This window comes from Gavialis gangeticus, unplaced genomic scaffold (assembly GCF_001723915.1).
Source record: "Gavialis gangeticus isolate Ggan-Ray unplaced genomic scaffold, GavGan_comp1, whole genome shotgun sequence".
NCBI lineage: Eukaryota > Metazoa > Chordata > Crocodylia > Gavialidae > Gavialis > Gavialis gangeticus.
Window position 1 is genome coordinate 173,535,983 of NW_017729024.1, and position 11,383 is coordinate 173,547,365.

The 11,383-nt window shown below is 43.9% G+C and overlaps 1 protein-coding gene across 1 annotated transcript in view; it reads right to left on the bottom strand.

Annotated features, from left to right (window-relative positions):
- Positions 1-3,114: 3,114 nt before the first annotated feature.
- RIT2 (Ras like without CAAX 2) overlaps positions 3,115-11,383 on the bottom strand; it is a 360,107-nt gene continuing 351,838 nt past the window's right edge. Inside the window, exon 5 of the mRNA XM_019518099.1 lies at positions 3,115-4,508. Within this exon, the coding sequence (XP_019373644.1) occupies positions 4,281-4,508 (228 nt within the window). The 3' untranslated portion in view covers positions 3,115-4,280. The remainder of the gene's footprint in view (positions 4,509-11,383) is intronic.

An 11,383-nucleotide genomic window follows, 5' to 3' on the forward strand; every position in this document is an offset into this window, starting at 1 on the left:
TTAAAATTTTAAATATATCAATAAAACATTTGTGTTCAGCTGACACACACGCGCACACACACACACACGAGCTATTTCATTTGAATTGTGGAAAAACATGGATTTTGGGGTGTTTTTTTTTTTAAATCAGAGAATGTGTGATTTTTAAAACAGAGACAACCAGGATCCCTGTAATGATGACTACTCTTTCAGCATGACCTTCTAACCAGTATGATGCATCCAATTTATAGCAGCTGCATCTAGACCATATTTTCTTAGCTTACTTATGACTCTAATGTGCAAGAAAGTATCAGCCTTGCTAAAGTTAAGGTATATTGCACCCACTGCTTCGCCCACCCCCAATTCACAAAGCCTATCACCTTGTTACAAAAGCAAATGAGGTTGATTAGACAGGCTTTGCTCTGAACCAATCCATGTTTACATTTACTTGCCACACCTACCATCTTGTGCTTATAAACTGATTGATAAGTTACTCCAATATATTTTCAAGTATCAAAATTAGACTGATTTGTAATTTCCCGAGTCCTCCTTTTTAAAAAAATAAGGACACTTTACTTGCCTTTTCCCAGTCTTCTGGGACTTCACTTGACCTCCACAAGGTCTCATAGCTAATAGCCAATAGTTCTGCAATTAGTTAAGCCAATTCCTCCAGTGCTTTAGGATGAATAACATCAGGCCACATTGATTTGAAAATATCTAGTTTATCTAAATAATCTCTAACTTGTTCTTCCCCTGAGCACCTGTCAACAGCATTAACTGCAATTGTCATTTGACAGTTGACCTTTTTCATACAGACTTAAGTAAAAAAGGCATTATACATTTCAGCCTTCACCACATTATCCATTATTAGCTTCCTCTTCCCATTCAGTAAGGGGACATACCTTTTGCTTGGTCATTCTCTTGCTTCTAAAATATTTATAGATTCCTTTTTGTTACTTTTCATGGCCTTTGCTAGCTGCATCTCAATCTGTATCTTGGCCGTTCTGATTTTTTTCCCATGGATCCGTTTGAAAAGTCATATTATTTTATTTTATTTATTAGCCTGCTTTAATTGCACCCCTGGAGGAACCTGAATTATAGTCCGACTGCAATGCAGACTGACAGTGGAGTAAGTTATAGCTGCCATCTTCACGAGACTGTAGGCACCACAGCAAAATAAAATGATCTGTTTCCTTCCTGAAATCTTCTAGACGTGATTAGAGCAGAAAAGAAAGTAGTTGGAGATGGGGAAGTCTTTAGACACAGCACTGCAGATTTTTAATTCTGTCAGCCAGGTCTGACAGCTAAATACACCCTTCTCCTGTGATGGAAGCATAATGATTAATTAGGTAAAGCAGCAGCAGTACTTCTCTTGTTCAGTTATGACTTATGTTATTCTCACTGACTATAACCTCCATAAGCTCTGCTCAATTAGCTGAGGTTAAGTATTATGGATTATTGAGAAATCAGGTGACCGTAAATCAGGATGACATTCTCATTTTAGAGAAGGATGGTCATGTGTTTAAGGGACATGAGTCAGGTGATCTCTGTGACTCTTCCTTATTCTGCCACAAACTTGCAGTTGGAAGCGTGTGCAAATTATTTCAAGCCAGATTTCCTGAGTATTTGTCTCAAGTTGCTGAAGGAAGTTCAGTGCTATTTTTTAAAAAAGCTTCTCAAAAGGTCAGGTGCCAAGCTGTCTATGAACAGTATATCTGCTTAGGGGGGGTGGGGGATCTTTAGAAATTTGGCCCAAGGGTGCTGAAAATATGTTGTTTCAGTGGCCTCAGTAACCCTGAAAATTAGACATTTGGGCCCAGGTCTGAACAAACTTTTTAAGGCACCTTTGCATAAGCTTCCCAATTTAGGCACTGTGCCTCTGAAGGGTGAATCAAAACAGCAGGATTGGGTGCCTAGGTCATCTGTACAGTGGTCTCAAGGGTGAGTTAGATCAGGCTGGTGATGAACATGGAGACTTGCTGGTGTGTGTGAGCTAATGTCACCTCCTCATCTGCTTTCAACTTCCAATCTCTTGGGGTCCAGAGCATTCAGAGGGTTATGGAGTGGGAAGAAAACTCTTCAAAGCCAAGCGGAGACACATGCCTAACCAAAACCATCATTTAGTATAAAGCACAACATCCTCCATGCTCAATCTCAAACCACACTGGTAGTGCCTCCTACCTTTGCCCATTATCCTAGTAGCTAAAGCACTGACCCAGGGAGCGTGATACCTGGGTTTCAGACCCTTCTCAGCTGGGTGGACTCCAATCCACTTCTCCCACTTCCCAGGAGAATAACCTTATCAGCAGGCCAATGGCTAGGCTGGCTAATGTTCTCCAAACCCATCCTCTTTCAAACGCCTCACTGTCAAGCCAAGTGTGTAAAATGTGTGTAAGATTCATGGAGTGAGAAGAAGGCTCAGAGGGATCCTGCCATTGTATCCAGGTGAGCCCATCAACGTGCTGCAGAGTTGGTCTCCTTCTTCTCCACAAATTTTGCCCTTTTAGTTGCCCAGTGGCTCAGCTTCTGGGTGGATGCAATAGTCACCGAACAGTGCCCGGACAGCATTTAGCAATGAGCATGCCTGCCTGCTCACAGCATCAAACAGGGCCTGGAGTTGCTCTGTGCTGTCAGGTCAGGGATTTGCATGTGGCTACTGCCCATACTGACTTGGATCTATGGTTGTACATATACATAATAAGTACAATAATAATAATATCTAGAGCAACTGCTGCTCTCACTGCTGGAGGCAACAAGCAAAACTGCCCCTTAATTTCCAGTGCCAGCTCTTACCTGGTGAATCACGCCCCCAGGGGAGAAATTAGCCTTAAAACAGATTTACAAAGTGAGTTTTGTTTTGTTTTGTTTTTGTGACAAACTCCTGGCGGTCAAAGCTGGTCATAAGGGGAAAAAAATCACTGGAGCATTTTATTTTAATGGCAAAACCCAGCTGTTGAGGGGGAAATCAGCTTTTTTATTGTCAGTGATGCAAAATTTTCATGGCAATAGTGCTGTTTTGATGACAGTTTTCCAGTTTACTCACCCCCTATTCAAATGAAAGAAAAAAATGCTGATGAAAATCTGATGAGGATGCATTGATAATATCATGTTGGGAGAAAACGCACACACTCGCCATTCTCTGTGTCATGTAAATCATGATCTTTATTTTTTAATGCAATGTATATGTGTTTACTGTAAAATTTATGAATAAAATTCTTTTAAAAAGAGGAAATTTAAAAGAAATCAAATAAGATTGTGAGTCTGCAATCTACTCCACACCTACTTTAAAAAATAAAGGCCTTTCCAACTGGTTGATGAAACAATTCACTTGGATGGTCAAGATGGGGGGACATAGAGCTAATGTACTTCTATAGAGTATAAAGGGCTGGATTGTGCTCCATGCTATGGGTGGTAGAAAAAGGTATTGCTCCACTGGGAGCTCTAGCAGGTGCCATGTCTCTGGAGCCCAAGTGTCTCCCATCTCTCTATGGTGTGCAGGGAATGAGGCTGCTGGACCGTCCTTTAATAGATGGGACAGGGTGCCTCTGTAGCCACCGTGTTCTATTGGTGGAGATAAAGAAGAGCCGGGCCCATGACCCCACATCTTTTAGGGTGCTCGACTTGTACAATCCTTGCCCCACCTTCCCACTGAGAGAGAGGACTGTGATGCTTCTGAGGTTCTCCATGAAGATGTTTCATACTGGGTCTTGGGCCTTTTTACATGCACCCAGGGGCTGAGCACAATCCAGCCCTTAACTGCTCTATACATGTAAAGTTCAAGGTCAGGTCCTATGGTCCTAACTTTGTCCTTATGCCAGCAAAACTGCCACAGAAGCCAACTTGTATCTGTTCTTCCCTGGTCAGGGCCCCTTGCATGGACAGAGAGGAAGCAGGTTGTGCTTTCCTTCTTCTAGAGTTGATGGGACTGGTAAGGCCCTGGGTCCTGGTTTGGTTCGTTGCAACTGGAGAATAACCAGGGCTCTGAGGGCTCATGCAGGGAAAGGTCAAATATGCACTTTGTTGGCTATTCACTTCATATAAGTAAGCCTTCTCCACTGGAGAAGAGGAGGCGGTACACTATGTGATTGCTGTGTGGCTCCTTTGGCTGCATGGATACAAAGGGACCATAGGACAACCATGAACTGGGCCTGATGGAAGTTGTTTCTGTGTAAGGACTGAATGAAAACAGGAACAAAGGACTCCCGGATTGGGCCCTGGAGATGCTGTGTAAATGCTGCCTTTTGGGATTGCTACAGATGACTGTGATCAACTCCTGAGAGGTCGATGGAGGGAAAGTACTATCAGGTTGTGCTTTCTCTTTTCTTCTTCAAGGATCCTTTCAGCTTCTGCCACAGACTATCCTTCCGCTTCATCTTCTTCTCTGCCAGGGACAATGAGGACTCTTTCCTGCGGATTTCCCTCACCAGTCCATGAAAGACATCATCAATAAAGAAGCGCAGGGCAGCTGAAGTTTCATAGAAGGAGCAGGAGTACTCTCTGGCTAGGCTCATACCTTCTTCAGTTGAGACCTACAAAATAAAACCCAAAGGTTATTAACACTAACAGGCTCACATGACATAAGCTCATCCCCTCAGGAACTCTAACCCTGGATGGGCCTAAATCCTCAGTCTACCAGTGAACAGCCAAACATGCTAACAGCTTGTGCCACAAAGACAAGCTCAACCAAGTGGATGCGCTGGGTTGATTTTGGGAGTTGGCTGCAGCACTTCTATGCTTTTCCCTCTCACTACAACTTCTGAGCACTTGGAGGTGTTGCTATATCTGTTGACAGATGGGTAAGTGAGGCCCAGAGAGAGTCATAGTCAGACCCAAAAAGTTGCTTAGGCCCCTAAATACATAATCATTATCCTGAAAAAAGGATTATCTGCTCAGGTTGTGCCTAACTCCAAGGGAACTTGAATACCACAAGTACCTCCATTTGTTTTTAACCTTAAAGTTCCTCATTTGTCAAAATATCAGCAGAAGGTCGAACAGGTTGACCTTGAGCGCCCCTAAGTCTATTTGGTGGATCCTGAGTTGTTCCTCTGCCCTCTTCCTTGTCGGTCTTTATGTAATAGGTGTTCTCAGTGAATGCCAAACCCACATAGACCAAATCAGGGTCCATGCAAAATTCAGTATGGGTTACCCGTTTCTTAAAAGAGGAAGAGGGGTGGAACGGCTGCCCTTTTTGCACAGACATGCTTTGTTACTTTGCCCAGGTGCTTAAAGCACTCACACGGGATACAGGAGCCCTGCATTCAATTGTCAACTCTGCTCAAAAACATCCCCCTCTCCTGCCTCTCTTTGAGAGTTGGTGGGTGCTGTCTGGAGTGCTTTGCTTGGTGTCCTCTGAGAGTACACTATTTTTGAACTTCTAGCTCATGTGCATGCTCCTTTTTTCATTTTTCGTCCCCCCAAATCAGTTGATGCTCGTTTCCTCTCACCGCCTCATTGAGTGGTGGCTCAAAGTAACATAGTGAGCAAGTGCCCATGTACCCAAGGGCATCAAATAGGCCAGTTGGTGTGTCAGACAAATTTTGACATGCCTTTGTTCTCCCACATACTGTACAGGGAGTCTAGGTACATAACATGGGATTCTGGGTGTTCACAGGAAGGGCCAAATGCCTGAGACTGAAGTGTTGTCATGCTTCATTTTCAGACCCCTAAGTCCCTTTTTTGGGTCTGTCCCTAAGGAACTTTATTAACATTACAGAAGACGTCTGCAGCAAAGCAAGGGCTTCAAAACAGCTCCCTTAGCCCTTTAACTTCTGAGCCACCTCCCTCCATCGTACTGAGCATTAGGATAGAAGGGTGAACATTCAGGTTCCAGAGTGGCTGTCTCAGCTTTTGAGGATTTATTTGTATTTAGATATCGTGATTTGTGATGATTTATTCAAATAACATTAAATCCATGTGGATAATAAGACAAGAGGACTGTGGGAGGTCCCTGTCAATATCACGCTAAATCCTAACTTGTGAGAAATATCAATCTTCATTGACTACCTCAGGGCTATGTCTGTTTTTGTTCTTTAGTCCAGCTGCATCCAGCCAGTGCTCCATTTAAATTTATTAGGCATATAAACCATAGTGCTTCAGGGAAGAAGCCAACCACTTGCTGTTTATCATTAGGAAGAAAATTCACTTATGATTGGGTTATGGCATAATTTCCATTTATTGGAGTTCTTTGCTCTTCCTCCAATACTGAACAATTCAGAAATGGGACACCAGACTAGACATGGAAATCCTTCATGGAGGAATTTCAACATGGAAATTCTTATATACCTATTGCATCCACACAGATATACATATTTATTTATTGATGTATTTAAGGAAGTGCACACATTCCTGTTCTTTCATACATTTTATAACCAGAGAAGACTATTTCCTCCTGCATAACGCACATCATAGATTTCCCATTCAGTTACCCCTCTATTGAGCTCTGTAATTTGTAATGTGAGTAGGTTCATTTTCAAACTCCACTTAATGTTAATTCAATTAAAAACACTGTAAAGGTAAGCAGGGCAGTTGTGTGCCAACCTAAATAATACTCAGTGACACAGTGAAAGATTGTTATCGCTTTCCAACTGCTATAATTGCCAACCTTTAGCGAAAGGAGATGGGTAGCAATATGGTCCTTGTTTTTCTCACGGCAGCTGTGTAAGCAAAATGTGCAATTCAATATGTCTGTTGGGTACCATTGAGAAATTGATTGTCTGAGCAGAAGACTCCTTTAGTCTATTTTGGACTTTTTAATCATTCTCTTTTCTTGTTATGCCTTGTTCCATGTTGAAGGAAGAATTTTTTTTTCTTGCTTGTTAAAGACACTGCAGTTCTGAGCAAACCATTAAGCAGGGCTATAATTTTACTGACGGTTTTATACGTTGATACAGACCCAAAACTTTGTTAAAAGAACATTAAGTTTTCAAAGTCAAGCACTCAAAAGTTAAGAAATGTCTGCCCTTATTTCTCTACCCTGACCCCTCCAATAGCCTTGGGGTGCCCTCTTTCCTGCATTAGTGCTTCCTTTGACTCAGGTTCCAGTAAGAGCAGAGGATAACTTATCTGTCTGTCCTCATTTTTCCTCCCAAAGCTATAGCAGCTGCCACCGGCTCCACAGCAATGGTAGGAAATCATCTATTCAGTTTAGTAGAGGGAGTCCTAGTCTGTTGGAACAGTGGACAGTGGCAGTAGTGGGGTGGAGGGGACTTACAGGATATGTTCCTAACTCTCATGGTTGCCCCTTTGATTGATTAGTCCATGATGGACTTCCAAAGAAGAATCCAGTCATATTAAAGGATTGAAACCCATGGGAGAGTAAAGGAGCTAGCATGGGCACTGAACTGAAAAGAGGTATTGCTGGAGGGCTAACACAGGCTCCCTGGGCTTGATACCAGTTTTACTGGAAATCTGTAGGAATCTTCCCATTGAAATCAGGGAGTCATGGAGGCAGACTGAGCTGCAAGCCTGAACAGCTGGAAAGCAGGTTGAAATGCTGAGGGTTAGCTGTGGGGTAGAGTTGGGGGAACTGGCCTTCCCCTGCCTCTCAACTCACAAAAAAACATGGCCCTGTGAGTCCAACTGGGATTGCATGAGTAGATGGCTGCAGGTGGGGAACACATAAAGAAGCCTATAGACCCCCTTTTCAGTCTTGTAAAGCATCCAGTTGAGGAAACAGTGCACGAGGCATAAACTGAACTGGGGCATGTTCCATCTCCAAATACTTCAGACAGCTGGGATGCAGCACAACCTCATTAGGAAAGGAAATATTTACTGGCTCCAAATGGCATTTTACAGCATTAAAATTCTGTTTGTGGCTTTTGCAAACCTCCCCTGGAAAATTACAAGTGAGATTAAATGGAGCGCTGACAGCATGCGGAGGCAGTGATGGATGAGCTGCCATCTTTAAGACAGCCAGCTCCGCACTAAGGTCAGCTCCTGCACAACCGAAAGGACAATGCAAAACGCCAAGGCTGGGAGGTGCTGGCAATCATTCTCCCCATCGGACGAAGAACACAACGGTGTCTGTACTTCAGGGAAAGAGACTAAACAAAGAAAACAGATTATTTTTTTTCTACCTGTGCCCTTGGATTGTCATCAGCCAAGACATCTCCTTCAGGAACGACTGTGCCGCCTTTAACTTGGCGTCAGTGTTTGTTGGAGTAGCGGCAGTCGCAACTCCAAGTGTGCTTCCTTCGGAGAGTTAGCACTAACAAAAGTAGCTACATCATTTTGGCAGGGTTGGGGGCATCTCTGAACAGGACAGCAATAAACTGCACCCACTCCCCTCTCCTGCAGACCTCGCACCTGCAGCAGTGGCAATCAGTGCAGTCTGCTGGAGACAGCTCCTGCTGCTGTCCGCCACTCATTAGGAGCTCCAGGTTGCCATGGGGAGCTCATGCAGACTACAGGTGGAATGATGATAGTTGCAAGGATTCTTCTAAACATTTCTTACTTCGCTTTCCAGCTGAGCCACCCTCATTAACTTTGCAATGGGAAGCTGAGTAGCAATTACAGACCTCAGACCCTTGTTTTGAACCCATCTGACAGTAGTTGCTACAGGTTGTATTGGGCCTCAATGGCAAAACTTGAGGATGAAAATGGAACATATCCAAAAGCCACTAGTTGCAGCAGAAAGAGGCCTTTTGGCTTTGCAACTGGTTTTCAGTGGATGGTCTCTTGACAGAAATAATGGTGAATAATAGGGGTTTAATAGTGGTAAGAGGAGGTCAGGGTGGAATTGTCTTTGCCAGCTGCAGTTCTACCCATGTCAGGGACAGCCGTGACCACATTGAGTTGGTGCCTGGTCTCTGGAGTCCCAGCTGTTCAGACCTGACACAGTTTAGAGCAATAGGAAATCTGCTCTGGGTTCAGCATGGTTGTGGCTCCATGGTTCACACCAGCAGAGGATCAGGCCTAGTGAAGTGTGAGATGACCCCCTCTGAGCTACCCCTTTGCCTGCTTTCCCCTCTCCCTTGCACTGAGGGGAAAAGGGGAGACAGATGTAGATCAATTTAGATCTGCCCTACATACCCAGTTGGTTTCAGAGTATGTCCCTGCGTGAAGCAAGAGCATTCAGTTTACCTTTGAAATGTTGCTTGGATCACACAGGTGTGATATAAAACCTGAGCAGAATCAAATATGATAGGAAAATCAATCAATCTTTCTGCCTTTCTAGGACTAGCAAAACTGTCACTGTTTACCTACATAATATTTATGGCCTGGAATATTATAACAAAGAAAGGAAAGAAAGAAAGGTTTACACCTCCTGTCATTCTTCCAACATTTACATGTACAAACTGCCCATCTTATCCCTGCCACTGAACACCAAAATCTCTGCTACCAATGGGAAAATCAAGATCAAAAGAAAATCAGTGCAGTTCAGATAGAAGGCTATATCATCGCTGGTTCTAAAAACAGCAAAAATTTCAGATTTGGAGCAGGAGTGAAAAAATCAGAGAGAAAACAAAAATCTTGTGCCAGGTTGACCAGTACTAACATTTTTGGTTTGTTGGTTTGTTGGGTTCTTTTCCTTATCACACAAAACAAAACAAAGGTAGTAGTATTATTTTGAGTTCAAATGAAACATTTCATTCGATCACCCAAGCTGCCTTTTGCTTTCAGGAAGGCCTGTCTTTCTATCCTTTGTTAGGAGTTCAATTCAACTGCCTTTCCAAAAAAATGTTGTTTCATAGGTGTCAAAATGTTTCATTTCAAAATTGTCCACATGAAATATTTTGATTTAAAAAAAAAATCCCATTTTCTTTTACTTGAAATGCTTCTCCAAATTTTACCTGAGCCCGCAAATTATTTCAGTTAACCTGAAAGCATCTGAGCTAATTTTTTTTTTTAAAAGCCCAGTCCTTAGCAAAGGGCAGCCTCCTGTTCAAGCCAGGGTTCTCTGCATGTGGTCTGCAAGGGGTGAGTTTATGGTTCCCGCACTTCCTGCTGGCCCTCGTTCCCCCATTATTCCAGCTGTTGCAGGGTTCTAGGTTCCCTCTTCCATTAGCATCTGCTTCCTTCCCCAGGTGACAGGGCACAACAGTGTGCCAGAGCTCACAGTGCCAGGGAAGCCCATGGCATGAAGTGTCAGCACAGTGCAGCATGGTGCAGTGGAGCACCACATATCCAAGGAACTGAAGGTGGGGCTGGGTCATCTGCACCCATGTGCCAGCATGCATGATGCAACATGGGAGGGAGGGATGCCCACATGCCCAGTGCATTGGGGCAGAAGCACCCATCATGCGCCCAGGGATGGGAGAAGGAAAATCCCCTTATATCCCCAATGCAGTAGTGGGAGAAAGCATCCACATCCCCAGTGCAGTGAAGAGGGAAGCACCCACCTCCCTGATACAGAGCAAGGGAGTGTCCCCGGTGCAGTGAGGGTTCAGAGTGCCCACAAGCCCAGGGCAGTGGGGGACTGTTTGAGGGGTCCATGGCCCAAGTTAGCACATCTCCCACACCCTGCAGCCCCCTTTAGTGAGACCTCTAAGGTACCCGGCCCCCAGCCTCTAGGAAGTTGTATAGCTTTGGTCCAAGGAATGCAGCAGTGTGGGTACAGTACTTGACACAAATGAGTGTACAGAATTTAATGTCAACATCATTACTCTTAAATCCATCTGAACATCTTCAGAAGTAATTAGTTGAATAAACCTCGCTTTACCTTCATGGCATACAATTCTGCAGGCTCAGCTCTGCCAGCTTGTTAGATTACAGAGCTAGATGAGATAAAAACGGCTGCACAATTAATCATTATTGTGACTGTGTTACAATTAGTTCAGTTGCCCCTGCTTCCCAGACTTACACAAAAGCTGCTGTCTCGTAAGAACATTGTCCCTTGTTTTCATTTGTACCTCTCTTCTCGAGGATAAATCTGCTGATTGCAAGCCTCAGGAGTATTAGAGATTAGAATGGGACTTTGTTCAGGGTGCTATAAATATTGTGTGATGAATATGCAAGCTCTGATTATGTTCTCTTTTACAATGGTATTAATCAAAAGAACTCACCTGGCAACACAAGGGTTGTACTGCTGTAGGATAGGCTAATATCGTATAACCATCTCTTTGCCTTAGCCTGACTGTAGGTGAAACACCCCCCACAAGGAAGTAACACCAGCACAATGGACCTAAATGCCAGGTATAGAGGTAACAAAGGGGAACCCACATAGAATCATAGAAAATTAGGGTCGGCGGGGACCAGAAGTCATCTAGTCCAACCCCCTGCTCAAAGCAGGACCAGATCCACCTATATCATCCCAGCCAAGGCTTTGTCTAGCCAGGTGCCAAAAAACCTCCATGGATGGACATTGCACAGCCTTTCTGGGTGTCCCATTCCAGGGCTTTTCTACTCTCCTGGTAAGAGTTTTTCCTAATATCTAATCTCAACACCCCTTGCTAAAACTTGAGAG